This window comes from Salmo salar, chromosome 06 (assembly GCF_965601325.2).
Source record: "Salmo salar chromosome 06, fSalSal1, whole genome shotgun sequence".
NCBI lineage: Eukaryota > Metazoa > Chordata > Actinopteri > Salmoniformes > Salmonidae > Salmo > Salmo salar.
The window spans coordinates 90,848,799-90,873,583 of NC_138296.1; the positions used below are offsets into that span (position 1 = coordinate 90,848,799).

Sequence of the window (24,785 nt, forward strand, 5' to 3'; positions counted from 1 at the left end):
CCAGTTCCAAACGCTCCAGTTCCACAGCTGTTAGGTAGAACCTGGACCGTGTTCATTAGGGCACGCCGTAGTAAAACGTTTAGAAGCTAAAAACTTTTTGAGTTGTGGACATTAAAACAATGTATTTTATCCGATGTGATTGAATGGGTGTCTTTTGGAATTATTATAAGAAAATATTCTGGTTAAAGGGATCAACAAACCTCACAAGAAATCTGCAATTTCTATAATCACATGCATATACACAGTTTACATGCACACACACACACATTGAGGTTGTCAAGTTTATTACTATGCATTCATGGTGTAGTAAACATAACAGTATTTATCTTCAGTCTGATGTCAGTATTCTCTCCTGGTTTCTTTTATCAGCTGAGATGAATCATCATGATCACTGTTCTGTTCTAGAACTTTACAACGTTCCATTTTATGTACAAGCTGATTCCAGTCAGTTATTCTGCTCCTACCCCATACTTCTTAGCCTGGGTCCCAGATCTGTTTGTGCCGTCTTGTCAACCCCTACGGTTGTTGCCCATACCAGTAGGCAAGACAGCAGAAACAGATCTGCGACCAGGCTACATAATTGCAGCTAATCATATTGAGCACGGTTGGCTGCTACACAGCCTGAGATGATAGTGTAACGATTACGTGATATTATACACTATGAATTGAATGTATAATATGTTTAAGGCTCCAGCCCCAAAGTGTGTTCATATCCTTCCATGTTATTCTACATCCTGTGCTGTGGGCCAGTCACACTGTGAAAGCAGCTCCCACCATAGAATTAAAATGGTTCAAATTCTGATCATCTAATTCTATGGTTCCTTTTCAGCAATCTCCTCTAACGTCAATCTGATGACATCACTCAATGATAGTAGCATTGTAGTGTGGACCCATTAAAAACAAAAAAGAGGCCATTTTATACTAAACAAATCAATTATTTTCCCCATTATATTAAAACTTACCCTATATGTCAAATAAAAACAAGTCAACGAGGGCTGTCTGCCTGTTTAAACCCACATATAAAACCACTCAGCTTCCAACATTATAATCGGTAGTTAATTAAGCGAATCATCATAAACATGGAATGCATCTATGCTGCTACATAAGGGTTGTGATTCCTCTTCTTCAAGCCAAGGATCAAAGTTGGACAGAAAGTATAAGCTATGAAAAGCACGACGCTGAAGGATGAGGATCAAAATGACAAGCGTGACGCTGAAGGATGAGGACCAAAATGACAAGCGCGATGCTGAAGGATGAGGACCAAAGCGAAAAGACGAGAGCACAGTGATCTTTTCCTTTTTCCAGATCATCTTTCCTCACCGATGCTCCTCCTCTTCTGTCCTAGTTCCTCTTAGCCAGGTGGTATCAGGTATTATAAACTGGGTGGTTCGAGCCCTGAATGCTGATTGGCTGACAGTCGTGGTATATCAGACCATATACCACAGGTATGACAAAACATTTGTTTTTACTGCTCTAATTACGTTGGTAACCAGTTTATAATAGCAATTAGGCACCTCGGGGGTTTGTGGTATATTGCCAATATACCAAGGCTAAGGGCTGTATCCAGGCACTCCGCATTGCGTTGTGCTTAAGAACAGCCCTTACCCGTGGTATATTGGCCATATACCACACCCCCCCTGGCCTTATTGCTTAATTGTTGTCTCCTAGTTCCTCTTGGTCAGGTGGTATGAGGTACTGTTGTCAGGTAGAGTACAGGTGGTATCAGGTACTGTTGTCAGGTAGAGTACAGGTGGTATCAGGTACTGTTGTCAGGTAGAGTACAGGTGGTATCAGGTACAGTACAGGTGGTATCAGGTACTGTTGTCAGGTAGAGTACAGGTGGTATCAGGTACTGTTGTCAGGTAGAGTACAGGTGGTATCAGGTACTGTTGTCAGGTAAAGTACAGGTGGTATCAGGTACTGTTGTCAGGTAGAGTACAGGTGGTATCAGGTACTGTTGTCAGGTAGAGTACAGGTGGTATCAGGTACTGTTGTCAGGTAGAGTACAGGTGGTATCAGGTACTGTTGTCAGGTAGAGTACAGGTGGTATCAGGTACTGTTGTCAGGTAGAGTACAGGTGGTATCAGGTACTGTTGTCAGGTAGAGTACAGGTGGTATCAGGTACTGTTGTCAGGTAGAGTACAGGTGGTATCAGGTACTGTTGTCAGGTAGAGTACAGGTGGTATCAGGTACTGTTGTCAGGTAGAGTACAGGTGGTATCAGGTACTGTTGTCAGGTAGAGTACAGGTGGTATCAGGTACTGTTGTCAGGTAGAGTACAGGTGGTATCAGGTACTGTTGTCAGGTAGAGTACAGGTGGTATCAGGTACTGTTGTCAGGTAGAGTACAGGTGGTATCAGGTACTGTTGTCAGGTAGAGTACAGGTGGTATCAGGTACTGTTGTCAGGTAGAGTACAGGTGGTATCAGGTACTGTTGTCAGGTAGAGTACAGGTGGTATCAGGTACTGTTGTCAGGTAGAGTACAGGTGGTATCAGGTACTGTTGTCAGGTAGAGTACAGGTGGTATCAGGTACTGTTGTCAGGTAGAGTACAGGTGGTATCAGGTACTGTTGTCAGGTAGAGTACAGGTGGTATCAGGTACTGTTGTCAGGTAGAGTACAGGTGGTATCAGGTAGAGTACAGGTGGTATCAGGTACTGTTGTCAGGTAGAGTACAGGTGGTATCAGGTACTGTTGTCAGGTAGAGTACAGGTGGTATCAGGTACTGTTGTCAGGTAGAGTACAGGTGGTATCAGGTACTGTTGTCAGGTAGAGTACAGGTGGTATCAGGTACTGTTGTCAGGTAGAGTACAGGTGGTATCAGGTACTGTTGTCAGGTAGAGTACAGGTGGTATCAGGTAGAGTACAGGTGGTATCAGGTACTGTTGTCAGGTAGAGTACAGGTGGTCTACTATTGCGGCGTCATTCATTCGGATAGACTGGTATTCAAGGATTTCTGGTTTCTTCTGTGTGCATTAATATAAATCTCTATGTCTGTGTGTGTGTGTGTGTGTGTGTGTGTGTGTGTGTGTGTGTGTGTGTGTGTGTGTGTGTGTGTGTGTGTGTGTGTGTGTGTGTGTGTGTGTGTGTGTGTGAGAGAGAGAGAGAATTCAGGCAGGGTGAAGTGAAACAGTGCAGTAAAGAGATTAAAGGTGTCCTGTCAGGATGGAAGAACTAAGGACAAAGTCAGGACATCTGACGTGACGTCCCAGCCTTACTACTGATGACGTCACAATGAATAAGAAGAATTCCCTTCCAAACTGGGCTGAACCACTGCAGCCACAGAGAGAGGGGTGTTCCACCAGTTCCAAACGCTCCAGTTCCACAGCTGTTAGGTAGAACCTGGACCGTGTTCATTAAGGCACGCCGTAGCAAAACGTTTCTTCCATTTCATACCTAATGAACACAACCCTGGACTGTATCTGTCTGTGTCCCAAATGGCACCCTAGTTCATATACAGTACACTATTTTTGACCAGGGTCTATAGGAAATAGGATGCCAATGTGTCCTCTCTCTCGCTCCCCCGTCTCCTGCTAGAGGTCCCCTGGTTTCTGGTGGCAGGTGTTGCAGACGCGCACCGGGTGGTCCCAACCCCTAGAGGGCACCGCTCTGCGTTCAGGGGAGCAGTCGTCACACACGCCCTGGCCGCAGGCCCTGCAGTGGTGGATGGAGAGACACGGGGCGGAGAGGTCTCTCTGACACTCACAGCAGCACCGGATGTTCTGGTCTGGAACCCAGTAGGCTGGACGAGCTGCATCCTTCATCAGACCTAGAGAGAGAGGGAGAGGGCGTACACAGGCACGCAAACACACACACACACACACACACACACACACACACACACACACACACACACACACACACACACACACACACACACACACACACACACACACACCACACACACACACACACACACACACAGATTAGTTTTGCGAGGACATACGGTTATGTCCATCACAGTTTATATTGAATGATGTATATCACATGATGAAAAAGTAATCATCGCGGCTGTATTTCTGCTTAAACAGCTAGATAGACATGAAAACATGAAATGACCCGGGAATCGAAAGAACGTCGCTCAAAGATGCACAAAAACGACATAACATTGAAAATGGATGAACCTTTCCTTTATAAAGGTGCTACAGGTAGAACAGCCTCAATTCGTCAGGGCATGGTATTATGGACATTTTCTGAAATTACAATGCAAATATGCAAAAACAACGTGTAGCACCTTTAAGCCTCTATTAGGCCGTTAAAAATGTTAAGCTCAGACATGTGGACATGTGATGTTTGTACATCTCCTCTCTCTCCAGACCGGTGACCACAGAGCAGTCTAGACTACAGTACTCACCCAGCGGGCTACAGTACTCACCCAGAGGGCTACAGTACTCACCCAGAGGGCTACAGTACTCACCCAGAGTGCTACAGTCATCGCCCAGAGGGCTACAGTACTCGCCCAGAGGGCTACAGTACTCAGCCAGAGGGCTACAGTACTCACCCAGAGGGCTACAGTACTCACCCAGAGTGCTACAGTACTCACCCAGAGGGCTACAGTACTCGCCCAGAGGGCTACAGTACTCACCCAGAGGGCTACAGTACTCAGCCAGAGGGCTACAGTACTCACCCAGAGGGCTACAGTACTCAGCCAGAAGGCTACAGTACTCAGCCAGAAGGCTACAGTACTCACCCAGAGGGCTACAGACATCACCCAGAGGGCTACAGCACTCAGCCAGAAGGCTACAGTACTCACCCAGAGGGATGTATGTAGCAGTGACCACAGCTCCCAGTGTATTCTGAACAGCCTCTCCTACTCTCCTACTGAGTGTCCCTCCTTCCTCCTCCTCCAACTCTGCATCCAGCAGCTCTACCACACACACACACACACACACACACACACACGGAAGAAAGAAAGAAGAAAACAACCACAGATTTATGTTTCACATATTAATTTATAAGATCTGTAAATCCGATAGTAAGAGTAAGAAATAAACAGTAAAAGGGGGAAATATTCTATGTCTGTTAATCTGGATACACGATTTTCCGCCTAATTTTGATGATCATGTTAGTAATGGGGGAAAACTCCAGTTAAATATTGGGATATTATTTTTGACGATATATCATATCGTTTTGACAATATCGCAATATTATTTTTGCGCTAGTTGTCTCTACCTGCACCAAAACTCCAGTATTTTTCCTTCATAGCTTCTTTTCCAGCTTCTTTTTAAATAGCGAGCCAATTTGTTTTCAGCACTTTTATTTCCATGACTGATCAAAACTTGTTTTCTCATGGCTCTCTCTCATCCCTCTGCAGCAGACATATGGTGAGCAATATGTTTGGAACATTGAATCACAATAAAATCACAGTATGGAATCACAATACATACAGTGCATTCGGAATGTATTCAAACCCATTCACTTTTTCACATTTTGTTACGTTACAGCCATATTCTAAAATTGATTAAATAGACACAAAATACCCAATAATGACATCACAATACCCCATAATGACATCACAATACCCCATAATGACATCACAATACCCCATAATGACAAAGCAAAAACTGTTTTATATAAATTTTTGCACATTTATTACAAATAAAAAACTGAAATATCACATAAGTATTCAGACCCTTTACTCAGTACTTTGTTGAAGCACCTTTATCAGTGATTACAGCCTCTAGTCTTCTTGGGTATGACGCTACAAGCTTGGCACACCTGTATTTGGGGAGTTTCTCCCATTCTTCTCTGCAGATCCTCTCAAGCTCTGTCATGTTGGATGGGGAGCGTCGCTGCACAGCTATTTTCAGGTCTCTCAAGAGATGTTCGATCGGGTTCATGTCTGGGCTCTGGCTGAGCCACTCAAGGACATTCAGAGACTTGTCCCGAAGCCACTCCTGCGTTGTCTTGGCTGTGTGCTTAGGGTCATTGTCCTGTTAGAAGGTGAACCTTTGCCCCAGTCTGAGGTCCTGAGTGCTCTGGAGCAAATTTTCATCAAGGATCTCTCTGTACTTTGCTCCATTCATCTTTCCCTCGATCCTGACTAGTCTCCCAGTCCCTGCCGCTGAAAAACATCCCCACAGCATGATGCTGCCACCACCATGCTTCACCATAGGGATGGTGCCAGGTTTCCTCCATATCATAAAGACCTGATTGGTGGAGTGCTGCAGAGGTGGTTCTCCTTCTGGAAGGTTCTCCCATCTCCACAGAGGAACTCTGGAGTTCTATCAGAGTGACCATCGGGTTCTTGGTCGCCTCCCTGACCAAGGCCCTTCTCCCCCGATTGCTCAGTTTGGCCGGGCGGCCAGCTCTAGGAAGAGTCTTGGTGGTTCCAAACTTTTATTTTAGAATGATGGAGGCCACTGTGGTCTTGGGGACCTTCAATGCTGCAGAAATGTTTTGGTACCCTTCCCCAGAAATGTTCCTCGACACAATCCTGTCTCGGAGCTCTACGGACAATTCCTTCGACCTCATGGCTTGGTTTTTGCTCTGACATGAACTGTCAACTGTGGGACCTTATATAGACAGGTGTGTGCCTTTCCACATCATGTCCAATCAATTGAATTTACCACAGGTGGACTCCAATCAAGTTGTAGAAACATCTCAAGGATGATCAATGGAAACAGGATGCACCTGAGCCCAATTTCCAGTCTCATAACAAAGGGGCTGAATACTTATGTAAATAGGGTATTTCTGTTTTTTATTTTATTTCATAAATTAGCAAACATTTCTCAAAACCTGTTTTCGCTTTGTCATTATGGAGTTGTGTGTAGATTGATGAGGAAAAACATGTATTTAATAATTTTTTGGAATAAGGCTGTAAGGTAACAGAATGTGGAAAAAGCCAAGGGGTCTGAATACTTTCTGAATGCACAGTATAGTATCAGCACCTACAGGAAGTATCATGTTAATATCGTATTGTGAGATCCCTGGCAATTCCCTGCCCAAATTCACATGGCATACAGTTTTATCTAAGAGTATTCTTTAAAGACCTATTGGGACATCATAGGATCACTGAAGAAAAAACATTTCCTTACCTTCTTTTTTGAAAGTTTGTTTTACCCCTTTTTCCTCCCCTATTGGTAGTTACAGTCTTGTCCCATTGCTGCAACTCCCGTACGGACTCGGGAGAGGTGAAGGTCGAGAGCCCTGCGTTCTCCTGGAAACACAACCCAGTCACGCAGCACTGCTTCTTGACACAATGCCCGCTTAACTCAGAAGCCAGCCGCACCAATGTGTCAGAGGAAACACCGTACACCTGGAGTCCGTGTCAGCATGCACTGTGCCCGGCCCTTCACAGGAGTCGCTAGTGTGCGACGGGACAAGAACATCCCTGCCGGCCAAACCCTCCCCTAACCCGGACAACGCTGGGCCAATTGTGCACCGCCCCATTGGTCTCCCGGTCGTGGCCGGATGTGACAGAGCCTGGACTCAAACCAGGATCTCTAGTGGCACAGCTAGCACTGCGCCACTCGGGAGGCCCGTCCTTACCTTCTGAGATTCCCCGGTTCTGGAAGCAGGCATCACAGACCCGTACGGGGGCGAGCCCCCAGCCCCTCTCTGGAACAGGACGGTTCTTGGTGGAGCAGCCGTCACAGAAGCCCTCTCCACAGGCACGGCAGTGATGCTTAGTATCGTTGTCCTGGAACACCTCACTGCACTTAGAACATTTCTGTTACAGAGACACAGAGAGCACAGCTGAAAGAAAATATCACAGGCTGAAAACACAAGCACACATAGGAGCAATGGACAGTCATAGGAGGAATGGACAGTCTTTACACACACACATATATGAGAGAGAGAGAGAGAGAGAAACAGATACTTTAAAAAACTCTGCATTACAACCCTTAAAATAACCTTCATTGCCAGTGAGTCACTGCATCTCGATGTTGGTTCTGAAAATGCATATGTCAGCCATGTTGGATCCATGCTGTGTCTATATCAGTATGACCAGATGGCTGTGAGGACCACGTACCAGGATGAGTGAGTTGGGTTTCCAGTAGGCCGGGGCGATCTGGTCAGTGAGCCAGGAAGTGACAGCTTTGGCAGGTTTCACACTGAGCTCTGACACACTCTGGGAGATGTAGTTCACACTGTCCAACAGTCTCTGAGCTGCATTGTTGTTGTCTTTCAGAAAACCATCCGACTGGAGAGAGGAGAGAGAGTGGAAGGAGTGAGAGAGAGGGGAAAGAGAGAGAGGAGAGAAAGAAAGGGAGGAGAGAGTGGAAGGAGTGACACAGAGGGAGAGAAAGGGAGAGAGAAAGGGAGAGAGAGAGAGAGAGAGAGAGAGAGAGAGAGAGAGAGAGAGAGAGAGAGAAGGGCAGTAGTATGAGTGACAGAGAAGTCAGTCAGTATGTATAGCTCATTGCGGTACATTCTAGATTATACATTCTAGAGGCTTCATTTTGGAGCGGCAGGTAGCCTAGTGGTTAGAGCGTTGGGCCAGTAACTGAAAGGTTGCTAGATCGAATCCCCGAGCAGACAAGGTAAAAATCTGTCGTTCTGCCCCTGAACAAGTCAGTTAACCCACTGTTCCTAGGCCGACACTGTAAATAAGAATTGCTGTATGCCAGTCCTGACCACTGGGTCCTGGTCCCCTCCTCTCTTGTTCTTTACCCCAGGTTAGATGTGCTGTATGTCAGTCCTGACCACTGGGTCCTGGTCCCCTCCTCTCTTGTTCTTTACCCCAGGTTAGATGTGCTGTATGTCAGTCCTGACCACTGGGTCCTGGTCCCCTCCTCTCTTGTTCTTTACCCCAGGTTAGATGTGCTGTATGTCAGTCCTGACCACTGGGTCCTGGTCCCCTCCTCTCTTGTTCTTACCCCAGGTTAGATGTGCTGTATGTCAGTCCTGACCACTGGGTCCTGGTCCCCTCCTCTCTTGTTCTTTACCCCAGGTTAGATGTGCTGTATGTCAGTCCTGACCACTGGGTCCTGGTCCCCTCCTCTCTTGTTCTTTACCCCAGGTTAGATGTGCTGTATGTCAGTCCTGACCACTGGGTCCTGGTCCCCTCCAATCTCTTGTTCTTTACCCCAGGTTAGATGTGCTGTATGCCAGTCCTGACCACTGGGTCCTGGTCCCCTCCTCTCTTGTTCTTACCCCAGGTTAGATGTGCTGTATGTCAGTCCTGACCACTGGGTCCTGGTCCCCTCCAATCTCTTGTTCTTTACCCCAGGTTAGATGTGCTGTATGTCAGTCCTGACCACTGGGTCCTGGTCCCCTCCTCTCTTGTTCTTTACCCCAGGTTAGATGTGCTGTATGTCAGTCCTGACCACTGGGTCCTGGTCCCCTCCTCTCTTGTTCTTTACCCCAGGTTAGATGTGCTGTATGTCAGTCCTGACCACTGGGTCCTGGTCCCCTCCTCTCTTGTTCTTTACCCCAGGTTAGATGTGCTGTATGTCAGTCCTGACCACTGGGTCCTGGTCCCCTCCTCTCTTGTTCTTACCCCAGGTTAGATGTGCTGTATGTCAGTCCTGACCACTGGGTCCTGGTCCCCTCCAATCTCTTGTTCTTTTTAAAATGCATTTCTTAGGGGGTGTAGATCAGCCTTAATATTGCAGATAGATTGTAGCCTCCATCAATGTAATTGTCTGCACCCTTTTCAATCCCCCATATATTTGTTTGTAAATATACACAGTACCAGTCAAAATATTGACCAAGGAGAGTGATGGAGTGCTGCATCAGATGACCTGGCCTCCACAATCACCCGACCTCAACCCAATTGAGATTTGGAATGAGTTGGACCGCAGAGTGAAGGAAAAGCAGCCAACAAGTGCTCAGCATATGTGGGAACTCCTTCAAGACTGTTGGAAAAGCATTCCTCATGAAGCTGGTTGAGAGAATGCCAAGAGTGTGCAAAGCTGTCATCAAGGCAAAGGGTGGCTACTTTGAAGAATCTGAAATATAAAATATATTTTGATTTGTTTAACATTTGTTTAATGCTTTTTTTGGTTACTACATGATTCCATATGTGTTATTTCATACTTTTGATGTCTTCACTATTATTCTACAATGTAGAAAATAGTAAACATTAAAAAAGAAACTTGAATTAGTAGGTGTGTCCAAACTTTTGACTGGTATTGTATTATTATTAAAAAATCGTACATATCTTAATTAATTTCCACAATTAAGGAATAATATGCAATATAATGTTGGCAGTTCATACGAAGGATTGTTACATACAACCAGGATTGGCATTACAAAGTAAAAATATTATTTTGGCAAACAATTATTGTGATTCATCCTGTATTGTCCCTAACATCATTACCCCATAGCAACAGATGTGGGGGACAAACACAGATGGACACACACACACACTCCACCCTTTCCCTGTCAACAACCAAAAGCTCAGATGTTCAACAGTTGTTCCATCCCCAACTCAAGAGAAGACTTGATGTGTGAATACATATACAGTTGTTTGAGAAGGCATGCAAAATTGAGCAAGAATGAGGAGATTTGATCAAGCTCCTCTTGTTCTTACCCCAGGCCAGATGTGTTCTATTTCAGTCCTGACCACTGTGTCCACTGGGTCCTGGTTCCCGTACCAGTACTGCCTGCTTCTGTAGATCACCCCACAGTTGGGACACTCTATCACATACCTGTAAACAACAACACCACTACTTTAGTTTAAAAAGTTTGGACACATCTACTCATTCAAGCATTTTTATTTATTTTTACTATTTTCTACATTGTAGAATAATAGTGAAGACATCACAACTATGAAATAACACACATGGAATCATGTAGTAACCAAAAAAGTGTTAAACAAATCAACATATATTTTAGATTCTTCAAGGTAGCCACGCTTTGCCTTGATGACAGCTTTGCACACTCTTGGCATTCTCTCAACCAGCTTCATCAGGTAGTCACCTGGAAAGCATTTCAATTAACAGGTGTGCCTTGTTAAAAGTACATTTGTGGAATGTCTTTCCTTCTTAATGCATTTGAGACAATTAGTTGTGTTGTGACAAGGTAGGGTTGTATACAGAAGATAGCCCTATTTGGTAAAATACCAAGTCCATATTATGACAAGAACAGCTCAAATAAGCAAAGAGAAACGACAGTCCATCATTACTTTAAGACATGAAGGTCAGTCAATCTGGAAAATGTCATGAAATGTGAAAGTTTCTTCAAGTGCAGTTGCAAAAAACCATCAAGTGCTATGATGATACTGGCTCTCATGAGGACTGCCACAGGAAAGGAAGACCCAGAGTTACCTCTGCTGCAAAGGATAAGTAGGTGTGTCCAAACTTTTGACTGGTACTGTACAAGCGAACAACACTACAGTTCAGCCAGCGACAGCAGATAGAGTTGAAAAAGCAACTACCCGTTGGTCTCATACCACTCTTAAAGGACCATTATTCTCCTTTTCTCCACAGCCTTACATACAGTGATACAGAGTAAATATCTTCCTTCATTCTGAAAGACCACACCCGGCATGCATCCCAAATGGCACCCTATTCCCTATGTAGTGCACTACTTCAGACCAGAGTGCTATGGGTCCCTATTCCCTATGTAGTGCACTACTTTCTGATTAACCAGTAGGCCAGTACTCACCCTGACCAGGCATAGATGGCCAGACCAAACCAGGGAGAGTCAGAGGAGGCTGTCGTCTTGGGAACCACAATCACCTCCTTTCCTCCCTCATAGCACGCCTGAGGATCAGAGTACAGACGTTCAGATCAGAGGAATAACTAGTGTGTGTGTGTGTATTCCTACCTTACAAGTGTAGATGCGGTTGTCGTACTGAGCAGAGTAGCGACAGCGGTGTTTAGCCTCGTGGTCCACTTCCTCCTTCAGGTGGTTCATACTGTTCTTACAGCCAGACCTGACAGGAAGAGGGTTCGTACACAGTTAGTACAAATTGAGGAGAATAAGTAACTAAAAAGCAGCATTCCCCAAGAGAGGATGGCTTTCACTTCAGCAGTGATAAATTCATGAACTTCTTTGAGGAAAAGATCATGATCATTAGAAAGCAAATTACGGACTCTTCTTTAAATCTGCATATTTCTCCAAAGCTCAGTTGTCCTGAGTCAGCACAACACTGCCAGGACCTAGGATCAAGTGAGACACTGCCTTCCTGAAGACAAACAATGTATCCGAAATACGTCAGTCTGGTTTTAGACCCCATCATAGCACTGAGACTGCACTCATGAAGGTAGTAAGTTACCTTTAATGGCGTCAGACCGAGGCTCTGCATTTGTCCAAGTGCTCCTAGACCTTAGCGCTGCTTTTGATACCATCGATCACCACATTCTTTTGGAGAGATTGGAAATCCAAATTGGTCTATACGGACAACTTCTGGCCTAGTTTAGATCTTATCTGTCGGAAAGATATCATTTTGTCTCTGTGGATGGTTTGTCTTCTGACAAATCAACTGTACATTTCAGTGTTCTTCAAGGTTCCGTTTTAGGACCACTATTGTTTTCACTGTACATTTTAACTTTTGGTGATGTAATTCGGAAACATCATGTTAACTTTCACTGCTATGCAGACAACACACAGCTGTACATTTCGATAAAACATGGTGAAGCCCCAAAATTGCCCTCCCTGGAAGCCTGTGTTTCAGACATAAGTGGATGGCGACAAATGTTTTACTTTTAAACTCGGACAAAACAGAGATGTTTGTTCTAGGTCCCAAGAAACAAAGAGATCTTCTGTTGGATCTGACAATTAATCTTGATGGTTGTACAGTCGTCTCAAATAAAACTGAAGGACCTCGGCATTACTCTGGACCATGAGCTCTCTTTTGACAAACATATCAAGAATATTTCAAGGACAGCTTTTTTCCTTCTTCGTAACACTACAAAAATCTGAAACTTTCTGTCCAAAAATGATGCAGAAAAATTCATCCATGATTTCTAGATTAGACTACTGCAATGCTCTACTTTCCGGCTACCCGGATAAAGCACTAAATAAACTTCAGTTAGTGCTAAATACGGCTGCTAGAATCCTGACTAGAACCAAAACATTTGATCATACTACTCCAGTGCTAGCCTCTCTACACTGGCTTCCTGTTAAGGCTAGAGCTGATTTCAAGGTTTTACTGCTAACCTACAAAGCATTACATGGGCTTGCTCCTAGCTATCTTTCCGATTTGGTCTTGCCGTACATACCTACACGTACGCTACGGTCACAAGACGCAGGCCTCCTAACTGTCTCTAGAATTTCTAAGCAAACAGCTGGAGACAGGGCTTTCTCCTACAGAGCTCCATTTTTATAGAATGGTCTGCCTATCCATGTGAGAGACGCAGACTCGATCTCGACCTTTAAGTCTTTATTGAAGACTCATCTCTTCAGTAGGTCATATGATTGAGTGTAGTCTGGCCCAGGGGTGTGACGGTGAACGGAAAGGCACTGGAGCGACGAACCGCCCTTGCTGTCTCTGCCTGGCCAGTTCCCCTCTCCAGTGGGATTCTCTGCCTCTAACCCTATTACGGGGGCTGAGTCACTGGCTTACTGGTGCTCTTCCATGCCGTCCCTAGGAGGGGTGCGTCACTTGAGTGGGTTGAGTCACTGACGTGATCTTCCTGTCCGGGTTGTTCTGTTTTGGACTCTCTCTCTACCGCACCTGCTGTCTCTAACTCTGAATTATCGGCTATGAAAAGCCAACTGACATTTACTCCTGAGGTGCTGACCTGTTGCACCCTCTATAACCACTGTGATGATTATTATCTGACCCTGCTGGTCATCTATGAACGTTTGAACATCTTGGCCATGTTCTGTTATAATCTCCACCCGGCACAGCCAGAAGAGGACTGGCCACCCCTCAGAGCCTGGTTCCTCTCTAGGTTTCATCCTAGGTTTTGGCCTTTCTAGGGAGTTTTTCCTAGCCACCGTGCTTCTACACCTGCATTGCTTGCTGTTTGGAGTTTTAGCCTGGGTTTCTGTACAGCACTTTGTGACATCGGCTGATGTAAAAAGAGCTTTATAAATACATTTGATTGACTGATGATTGAATTACTATGTTATTAATGTGCTGTTCTTACAGCCAGACCTGACAGGAAAAGGGTTAGTACACAGTGTTTAATTACTGTTATTACTGTACCAAAGCTGAAAGGAAGGCAGAGAAACATTATGGCTGTAGAAAACTATTATTGTTCTATCCTGTTTGAGATGCTATTTTAGTGTAATTATCAGGTAATTACTACCGATATGTAATAACTATGCAACTCCAATGTAATACACATTAATCATTAAATAACAAAATACCAAGTAAACATTGGACTGTAATAGAAAACAGTGTAAACTGAGCCATCACACAACTAAGGCTAATTCACCATGTAAATTATAAACACAAAAAAATTGTCAAAATTGGACTGTAATACAAAGCAGAACTGGAAACAGAGAATATAGCGCGAGGTACCACAGCTGAGACGGTAACAGAAACTGCCGGTCTCGGAGATTCTGGGTTCGAGCCCAGGCTCTGTCGCAGCCGGCCGCGACCGGGAGGCCCATGGGGCGACGCACAATTGGCCCAGCATAGTCCGGGTTAGGGAGGGTTTGGCCGGCAGGGATAACCTTGTCTCATCTCGCACTAGCGACTCCTGTGGCGGGCCGGGCGCAGTGCATGCTGACACGGACTCCAGGTGTACGGTGTTTCCTCCCGACTGGCTTCCGGGTTGGATGTGCATTGTGTCAAGAAGCAGTGCGGCTTGGTTGGGTTGTGTTTCGGAGGACGCATGGCTCTCGACCTTTGCCTCTTCCGAGTCCGTACTCGAGTTGCAGCGATGAGACAAGACTGTAACTATTACCAATTGGATACCATGAAATTGGGGAGAAAAAAAGGGTAATAAATAAATAAATGTAAAAAATAACTGCCGGTCTCACGGTAATTGACCGTTAATTAACATAAACACATTTAGCATCTCCTGGCTTCCACACATAGCCTACAAGCCACTGATGCAGACCTTTGGAACATTTACATTTTTTAAAAGTCTAATAAATCCATGTAATATAGTCCACACCGTCACAGAAAATCCACTATTTATTTTAGACAGGTCTAAAGAAACATGAAATGAAGAAAATTTCTGAAGAACAGAATAGCATACTCTTTGATGTCCTTATGTTAGGTCCTGATCTGGCTATGCCATATGGCTGCTACACTCATTTAGCAGACACAATTTGCTTAGAATTCCGTGGCATTATTTTATAGTATGAAGAATACATTTGAACAAAGCTGAATAAAATGGAAATTATATTTTCTCCAAATGATTTGAGGGAGTGAGCACACGCGGCTATTCTGTGTTGAGCGGTTAACAACGAAATAGATCCTCCTATATGCTTAATTTAGAATTATTAATGTAACTTTAGTTGTGATACAAACGTTGGGCTATATGTTATTGATTTTTAATACATTACAAAGCTACATGATGAGACTAATGATGATTTGAAAAAAGTTGCTTGAAAGGCATGAGCTCTGCATTGTTTTTTGTGCAGACTGTACACACTTCATCAATCTCTCATTCACAAGTTGACAAGCACTTGATAATGCCTCGAATTTCCCGGCGGCATCCCCTTTGTGTGGCCATAATGTCATCTATGCACTTAAATAGCAAATGGAGGACACTTCCCCATGGTTCATTTTCATGCCAGCCAGGTAGGCTATACTCCTGTTGTAAAGATAAACAATGTGCTTATTATTAGGGAAGTTGAGAAATAAATATAGTAGGCCTAGCCTATTAAAAGCTGATGGGATCCTCCTCTTTTTAATAGAGGCCATCACTCTGTTTTCTCACGCAATTGCGCAACATGAGCTCATGGGCTCTCATGAAGTGTTTGATTAGATTTTCAAATACATTTGCATTGATGTCAGAGTGATTAGAGGGACAATAGAGTGCTGAGTACCAGGCAGTTAGCAAGTTTGGTAAGTTACTAATGATCATCAGCAGCATCAGAGCTTGGAGAAGCCTAATTACGATGACTAAACGGTCACGTGGAATTTGACTGCCTTCATGAGTCGTGACCTCTGGTGTGGCGGTAATATGGTCACCACAACAGATACCAGAGCAGGTGAAGTACTAATCCACAGCTGAGACAGATACCAGAGCAGGTGAAGTACTAACCCACAGCTGAGACAGATACCAGAGCAGGTGAAGTACTAACCCACAGCTGAGACAGATAGCAGAGCAGGTGAAGTACTAACCCACAGCTGAGACAGATACCAAAGCAGGTGAAGTACTAACCCACAGCTGGGACAGATACCAGAGCAGGTGAAGTACTAACCCACAGCTGAGACAGATACCAGAGCAGGTGAAGTACTAACCCACAGCTGAGACAGATACCAGAGCAGGTGAAGTACTAACCCACAGCTGAGACAGATACCAGAGCAGGTGAAGTACTAACCCACAGCTGAGACAGATACCAGAGCAGGTGAAGTACTAACCCACAGCTGAGACAGATACCAGAGCAGGTGAAGTACTAACCCACAGCTGAGACAGATACCAGAGCAGGTGAAGTACTAACCCACAGCTGAGACAGATACCAGAACAGGTGAAGTACCTACCCACAGCTGAGACAGATACCAGAGCAGGTGAAGTACTAACCCACAGCTGAGACAGATACCAGAGCAGGTGAAGTACTAACCCACAGCTGAGACAGATACCAGAGCAGGTGAAGTACTAACCCACAGCTGAGACAGATACCAGAGCAGGTGAAGTACTAACCCACAGCTGAGACAGATACCAGAGCAGGTGAAGTACTAACCCACAGCTGAGACAGATACCAGAGCAGGTGAAGTACTAACCCACAGCTGAGACAGATACCAGAACAGGTGAAGTACTAACCCACAGCTGAGACAGATACCAGAACAGGTGAAGTACTAACCCACAGCTGAGACAGATACCAGAACAGGTGAAGTACTAACCCACAGCTGAGACAGATACCAGAGCAGGTGAAGTACTAACCCACAGCTGAGACAGATACCAGAACAGGTGAAGTACCTACCCACAGCTGAGACAGATACCAGAACAGGTGAAGTACTAACCCACAGCTGAGACAGATACCAGAACAGGTGAAGTACTAACCCACAGCTGAGACAGATACCAGAACAGGTGAAGTACTAACCCACAGCTGAGACAGATACCAGAGCAGGTGAAGTACTAACCCACAGCTGAGACAGATACCAGAGCAGGTGAAGTACTAACCCACAGCTGAGACAGATACCAGAACAGGTGAAGTACTAACCCACAGCTGAGACAGATACCAGAGCAGGTGAAGTACTAACCCACAGCTGAGACAGATACCAGAGCAGGTGAAGTACTAACCCACAGCTGAGACAGATACCAGAACAGGTGAAGTACTAACCCACAGCTGAGACAGATACCAGAACAGGTGAAGTACTAACCCACAGCTGAGACAGATACCAGAGCAGGTGAAGTACTAACCCACAGCTGAGACAGATACCAGAACAGGTGAAGTACTAACCCACAGCTGAGACAGATACCAGAGCAGGTGAAGTACTAACCCACAGCTGAGACAGATACCAGAACAGGTGAAGTACTAACCCACAGCTGAGACAGATACCAGAACAGGTGAAGTACTAACCCACAGCTGAGACAGATACCAGAACAGGTGAAGTACTAACCCACAGCTGAGACAGATACCAGAACAGGTGAAGTACTAACCCACAGCTGAGACAGATACCAGAGCAGGTGAAGTACTAACCCACAGCTGAGACAGATACCAGAACAGGTGAAGTACTAACCCACAGCTGGGACAGATACCAGAGCAGGTGAAGTACTAACCCACAGCTGAGACAGATACCAGAACAGGTGAAGTACTAACCCACAGCTGGGACAGATACCAGAACAGGTGAAATACTCATCAGGGAAGAAAGAGTTACTGGCCAGGTGCTCTTCTGGGATATCCCCACTGAAACGTTCACTCAGGGCCTAGAAGGGAGAGAGAGAGAGAGTAGAGAGAGAGGGGGAGATTATAGAGAGGGAGGAGAGCTTTGCAACAGGTGTTGACAATGTCATTCATTTGCTCACACACACACACACACACACACACACACACACACACACACACACACACACACACACACACACACACACACACACACACACACACACACACACACACACACACACACCTGCAGCGCTCTGTATATGACGCTTGCGGAACGAGGTGAGCGGGTAGTGTTGTTATCTAACTGTTGCTCCAGGCTCCGCAGCAGACCACTAAAATCTGTCGGGGGGTTGTAGGTTCGAGTCCCACGATACTGGATGGAGCTGAAGGCCTCGGGAAACAGACCCAACTTCCTGAAACGCTCCTGGAGCAGACGCTCTGCGGACTCTGATGGGTTGTCTGGAGAGAGGGGGAGCGAGAGACATGTAGAGGAGAGGGAAAGAGGTGTAGAGGAGAGAGGAAGAGAGAGAGAGAGAGATGTAGAGGAGAGAGAAATAGGTGTAGAGGAGAGAGAGGAAGAGAGAGAGATGTAGAGGAGAGAGAGGAAGAGAGAGAGATGTAGAGGAGAGAGGAAGAGAGAGATGTAGAGGAGAGGGAAAGAGATGTAGAGGAGAGAGAGGAAGAGAGAGAGAGATGTAGAGGAGAGAGGAAGAGAGAGATGTAGAGGAGAGGGAAAAAGATGTAGAGGAGAGAGGGGGAGCGAGAGACATGTAGAGGAGAGAGAGGAAGAGAGAGATGTAGAGGAGAGAGGAAGAGAGAGAGATGTAGAGGAGAGGGAAAGAGATGTAGAGGAGAGAGGAAGAGAGAGAGAGATGTAGAGGAGAAAGGGGAAGAGAGAGAGAGAGAGAGCAGTGGATGAGGAAGAGAAAAGAGGGGAAGACAGTCTTGATGTTAGAAAGAGATGATTGTAAGTAGAGGTGAATGGACTAGGCTATGACAAGTTATTTGCACTTTCTAAACTGAAAACTGAATTGAGGGACATCCTGCTATGGCCTCTATCTCTGTCTCAGCCCCTGACCCTGTCCCCCAACCTCTCTGTCTCAGCCCCTGACCCTGTCCCCCAACCTGAACCCAGCTGTTAATCTGTCTCAACCCCTGACCCTGTCCCCCAACCTGAACCCAGCTGTTTATCTGTCTCAGCCCCTGACCCTGTCCCCCAACCTGAACCCAGCTGTTTATCTGTCTCAGCCCCTGACCCTGTCCCCCAACCAGAACCCAGCTGTTTGTCTCAGCCCCTGACCCTGTCCCCCAACCTGAACCCAGCTGTTTATCTGTCTCAACCCCTGACCCTGTCCCCCAACCAGAACCCAGCTGTTTATCTGTCTCAGCCCCTGACCCTGTCCCCCAACCTGAACCCAGCTGTTTATCTGTCTCAACCCCTGACCCTGTCCCCCAACCTGAACCCAGCTGTTTATCTGTCTCAGCCCCTGACCCTGTCCCCCAACCTGAACCCAGCTGTTTATCTGTCTCAGCCCCTGACCCTGTCCCCCAACCTGAACCCAGTTGTTTATCTGTCTCAGCCCCTGACCCTGTCCCCCAACCTGAACCCAGCTGTTTATCTGTCTCAGCCCCTGACCCTGTCCCCCAACCTGAACCCAGCTGTTTATCTGTCTCAGCCCCTGACCCTGTCCCCCAACCTGAACCCAGCTGTTTATCTGTCTCAGCCCCTGACCCTGTCCCCCAACCTGAACCCAGCTGTTTATCTGTCTCAACCCCTGACCCTGTCCCCCAACCTGAACCCAGCTGTTTATCTGTCTCAGCCCCTGACCCTGTCCCCCAACCAGAACCCAGCTGTTTATCTGTCTCAGCCCCTGACCCTGTCCCCCAACCAGAACCCAGCTGTTTGTCTCAGCCCCTGACCCTGTCCCCCAACCTGAACCCAGCTGTTTATCTGTCTCAACCCCTGACCCTGTCCCCCAACCTGAACCCAGCTGTTTATCTGTCTCAACCCCTGACCCTGTCCCCCAACCTGAACCCAGCTGTTTATCTGTCTCAGCCCCTGACCCTGTCCCCCAACCTGAACCCAGCTGTTTATCTGTCTCAGCCCCTGACCCTGTCCCCCAACCTGAACCCAGCTGTTTATCTGTCTCAGCCCCTGACCCTGTCCCCCAACCTGAACCCAGCTGTTTATCTGTCTCAGCCCCTGACCCTGTCCCCCAACCTGAACCCAGCTGTTTATCTGTCTCAACCCCTGACCCTGTCCCCCAACCAGAACCCAGCTGTTTATCTGTCTCAGCCCCTGACCCTGTCCCCCAACCAGAACCCAGCTGTTTATCTGTCTCAGCCCCTGACCCTGTCCCCCAACCTGAACCCAGCTGTTTATCTGTCTCAGCCCCTGACCCTGTCCCCCAACCAGAACCCAGCTGTTTATCTGTCTCAGCCCCTGACCCTGTCCCCCAACCAGAACCCAGCTGTTTGTCTCAGCCCCTGACCCTGTCCCCCAACCTGAACCCAGCTGTTTATCTGTCTCAACCCCTGACCCTGTCCCCCAACCAGAACCCAGCTGTTTATCTGTCTCAGCCCCTGACCCTGTCCCCCAACCTGAACCCAGCTGTTTATCTGTCTCAACCCCTGACCCTGTCCCCCAACCTGAACCCAGCTGTTTATCTGTCTCAGCCCCTGACCCTGTCCCCCAACCTGAACCCAGCTGTTTATCTGTCTCAGCCCCTGACCCTGTCCCCCAACCTGAACCCAGTTGTTTATCTGTCTCAGCCCCTGACCCTGTCCCCCAACCTGAACCCAGCTGTTTATCTGTCTCAGCCCCTGACCCTGTCCCCCAACCTGAACCCAGCTGTTAATCTGTCTCAACCCCTGACCCTGTCCCCCAACCTGAACCCAGCTGTTTATCTGTCTCAGCCCCTGACCCTGTCCCCCAACCTGAACCCAGCTGTTTATCTGTCTCAACCCCTGACCCTGTCCCCCAACCTGAACCCAGCTGTTTATATGTCTCAGCCCCTGACCCTGTCCCCCAACCAGAACCCAGCTGTTTATCTGTCTCAGCCCCTGACCCTGTCCCCCAACCAGAACCCAGCTGTTTGTCTCAGCCCCTGACCCTGTCCCCCAACCTGAACCCAGCTGTTTATCTGTCTCAACCCCTGACCCTGTCCCCCAACCTGAACCCAGCTGTTTATATGTCTCAGCCCCTGACCCTGTCCCCCAACCTGAACCCAGCTGTTTATCTGTCTCAGCCCCTGACCCTGTCCCCCAACCTGAACCCAGCTGTTTATCTGTCTCAACCCCTGACCCTGTCCCCCAACCTGAACCCAGTTGTTTATCTGTCTCAGCCCATGACATGACAGCACAAACAGACTGGCACTCAGGCTAAGCCAACCAGAACCACCTACCTGAGCTCAGTAGCTTGGTGTGGACGGTCTCATGGAAGATAATAACAGCTGGTCCCAGAGTGGACAGAGGGACGTCCAGGCCACAGCGGGCCGTAGTGGCCTTCAGCTCCCTGGTGAAGTGCTTCAGATAGGCTTCCGAAGCATCACCTAGGAACTTGAACAGGTCGTCGTGGAGACGGTCGGCATGGGTACGGTAGATGACGAGGTCGGAGACGGCAAGGACTTTGAGGAGCAGCCGGGTACGCTGGCCCTGATTGGATCCTAGGTGGGAACCGAGGAAGATGAAGTGTTAGTAATCAAAGGCCTTTAGGCATTCCCCTCGACAGCCAGCCAGCCAGCCAGCCAGCCAGCCAGCCAGCATTCCCCTCGACAGACAGCCAGCCAGCCAGCCAGCCAGCATTCCCCTCGACAGACAGCCAGCCAGCAAGCATTCCCCTCGACAGCCAGCCAGCCAGCCAGCCAGCCAGCATTCCCCTCGACAGACAGCCAGCCAGCCAGCATTCCCCTCGACAGACAGCCAGCCAGCAAGCATTCCCCTCGACAGACAGCCAGCCAGCAAGCATTCCCCTCGACAGACAGCCAGCCAGCAAGCATTCCCCTCGACAGACAGCCAGCCAGCAAGCATTCCCCTCGACAGACAGCCAGCCAGCCTTCCCCTCGACAGACAGCCAGCCAGCCAGCCAGCATTCCCCTCGACAGCCAGCCAGCCAGCCAGCCAGCCAGCATTCCCCTCGACAGACAGCCAGCCAGCCAGCCAGCCAGCCAGCATTCCCCTCGACCGACAGACAGACAGCATTCCCCTCGACCGACAGACAGCCAGCCAGCCAGCATTCCCCTCGACAGACAGACAGCCAGCCAGCCAGCCAGCATTCCCCTCGACAGCCAGCCAGCCAGCCAGCCAGCCAGCATTCCCCTCGACAGAAAGCCAGCCAGCAAGCATTCCCCTCGACAGACAGCCAGCCAGCAAGCATTCCCCTCGACAGACAGCCAGCCAGCAAGCATTCCCCTCGACAGACAGCCAGCCAGCAAGCATTCCCCTCGACAGACAGCCAGCCAGCCAGCCAGCCAGCATTCCCCTCGACAGCCAGCCAGCCAGCCAGCCAGCCAGCATTCCCCTCGACAGACAGCCAGCCAGCCAGCCAGCCAGCCAGCATTCCCCTCGACAGACAGCCAGCCAGCATTCCCCTCGACAGACAGCCAGCCAGCATTCCCCTCGACCGACAGACAGACAGCATTCCCCTCGACCGACAGACAGCCAGCCAGCCAGCATTCCCCTCGACAGACAGACAGCCAGCCAGCATTCTCTCAGACAGACAGACAACATTCCCCCAGAGAGACAGCCAGCATTCCCCCAGAGAGACAGACAGCCAGCAATCCCCCCGACAGACAGACAGCCAGCAATCCCCCCGACAGACAGACAGACAGCAATCCCCCCGACAGACAGACAGCCAGCCAATCCCCCCGACAGACAGACAGCCAGCAATCCCCCCGACAGAGAGACAGCCAGCAATCCCCCCGACAGACAGACAGACAGACAGCCAGCAATCCCCCCGACAGACAGACAGCCAGCAATCCCCCCGACAGAGAGACAGCCAGCAATCCCCCCGACAGACAGCCAGCCAGTCAGCATTCCCCTCGGCAGACACACAGCACTCCCCTCGGCAGACAGACAGCTTTCCCCTCGACAGACAGACAGACAGCATTCCCCTCAGACAGACAGACAGCATTCCCCTCATACAGACAGACAGCATTCCCCTCAGACAGACAGCATTCCCCTCAGACAGACAGCATTTCCCTCATACAGACAGACAGCATTCCCCTCAGACAGACAGACAGCATTCCCCTCAGACAGACAGCATTCCCCTCAGACAGACAGACAGCATTCCCCTCAGACAGACAAGTGATACTCTAGTCTAGTCTTTTGATACAACAAGGTTTTGACCAATCAGATGACAGTCGAAGCCTTGTTGTTGTTTCTAGCTACCAACAGTGTATTTGTCAGCTCCTGTGTCAAATTTAGTCATGTTTAATTCTGTACCTGCCCCCAGCAGTCCCTCTGTGTCGATCACCACCACCCTGTGGATGGGGTCCATGGCAGCCCAGACCCCCACGGTGCAGGACTCCTGGGTGGGGGATGTCTGGAACACTTCTCGCCCCAGGAAGAAGGTGTGATTCAGGGTGTGGGACTTCCCCTCCCCCGTGTTTCCAAAGATAGACACGACCTTGAGGAGTTCCTCTGGCCTGCAGTCCAGCCGGCTCACAAAGTCTTCCTCATCCTTTAACTAGAGATTCAATACAACAGAGGTCAGTCTGTGGTGAGGTACTTTCCTCAACCAAACAGAGTATCGGTCTAGCCTGGTCCCAGATCTGTTGTCTACTTCTATAGCCTGGTCCCAGATCTGTTGTCTACTTCTATAGCCTGGTCCCAGATCTGTTGTCTCCTTCTATTGCCTGGTCCCAGATCTGTTGTCTACTTCTATAGCCTGGTCCCAGATCTGTTGTCTCCTTCTATTGCCTGGTCCCAGATCTGTAGTCTACTTCTATTGCCTGGTCCCAGATCTGTTGTCTACTTCTATAGCCTGGTCCCAGATCTGTTGTCTCCTTCTATAGCCTGGTCCCAGATCTGTTGTCTCCTTCTATAGCCTGGTCCCAGATCTGTTGTCTACTTCTATAGCCTGGTCCCAGATCTGTTGTCTCCTTCTATAACCTGGTCATAGATCTGTTGTCTCCTTCTATAGCCTGGTCCCAGATCTGTTGTCTCCTTCTATAGCCTGGTCATAGATCTGTTGTCTCCTTCTATAGTCTGGTCCCAGATCTGTTGTCTCCTTCTATAGCCTGGTCCCAGATCTGTTGTCTCCTTCTATAGCCTGGTCCTAGATCTGTTGTCTACTTCTATAGCCTGGTCCCAGATCTGTTGTCTACTTCTATAGCCTGGTCCTAGATCTGTTGTCTACTTCTATAGCCTGGTCCCAGATCTGTTGTCTACTTCTATAGCCTGGTCCCAGATCTGTTGTCTCCTTCTATAGCCTGATCCCAGATCTGTTGTCTACTTCTATTGCCTGGTCCCAGATCTGTTGTCTACTTCTATAGCCTGGTCCCAGATCTGTTGTCTACTTCTATAGCCTGGTCCCAGATCTGTTGTCTACTTCTATAGCCTGGTCCCAGATCTGTTGTCTACTTCTATAGCCTGGTCCCAGATCTGTTGTCTACTTCTATAGCCTGGTCCGAGATCTGTTGTATCCTTCTATAGCCTGGTCCCAGATCTGTTGTCTACTTCTATAGCCTGGTCCCAGATCTGTTGTCTCCTTCTATAGCCTGGTCCCAGATCTGTTGTCTCCTTCTATAGCCTGGTCCTAGATCATTGTCTACTTCTATAGCCTGGTCCCAGATCTGTTGTCTCCTTCAATAACCTGGTCCCAGATCTGTTGTCTACTTCTATAGTCTGGTCCCAGATCTGTTGTCTCCTTCTATAGCCTGGTCCCAGATCTGTTGTCTCCTTCTATAGCCTGGTCCCAGATCTGTTGTCTCCTTCT

General features: G+C 47.9%; 1 protein-coding gene across 1 annotated transcript in view; it reads right to left on the reverse strand.

Moving 5' to 3' along the window:
- Positions 1–267: 267 nt before the first annotated feature.
- Positions 268–24,785, reverse strand: part of LOC106608268 (zinc finger FYVE domain-containing protein 1) — a 28,245-nt gene continuing 3,727 nt past the window's right edge. The window contains exons 2-12 of the mRNA XM_014206122.3: positions 23,291–23,534; positions 21,253–21,513; positions 18,093–18,307; positions 17,783–17,889; positions 11,717–11,825; positions 11,555–11,652; positions 10,479–10,596; positions 7,974–8,144; positions 7,490–7,670; positions 4,752–4,865; positions 268–3,767 (exon numbers count right to left, since the gene is read on the reverse strand). Coding sequence (XP_014061597.1) covers positions 3,532–3,767; positions 4,752–4,865; positions 7,490–7,670; positions 7,974–8,144; positions 10,479–10,596; positions 11,555–11,652; positions 11,717–11,825; positions 17,783–17,889; positions 18,093–18,307; positions 21,253–21,513; positions 23,291–23,534 — 1,854 coding nt within the window. The 3' untranslated portion in view covers positions 268–3,531. The remainder of the gene's footprint in view (positions 3,768–4,751; positions 4,866–7,489; positions 7,671–7,973; positions 8,145–10,478; positions 10,597–11,554; positions 11,653–11,716; positions 11,826–17,782; positions 17,890–18,092; positions 18,308–21,252; positions 21,514–23,290; positions 23,535–24,785) is intronic.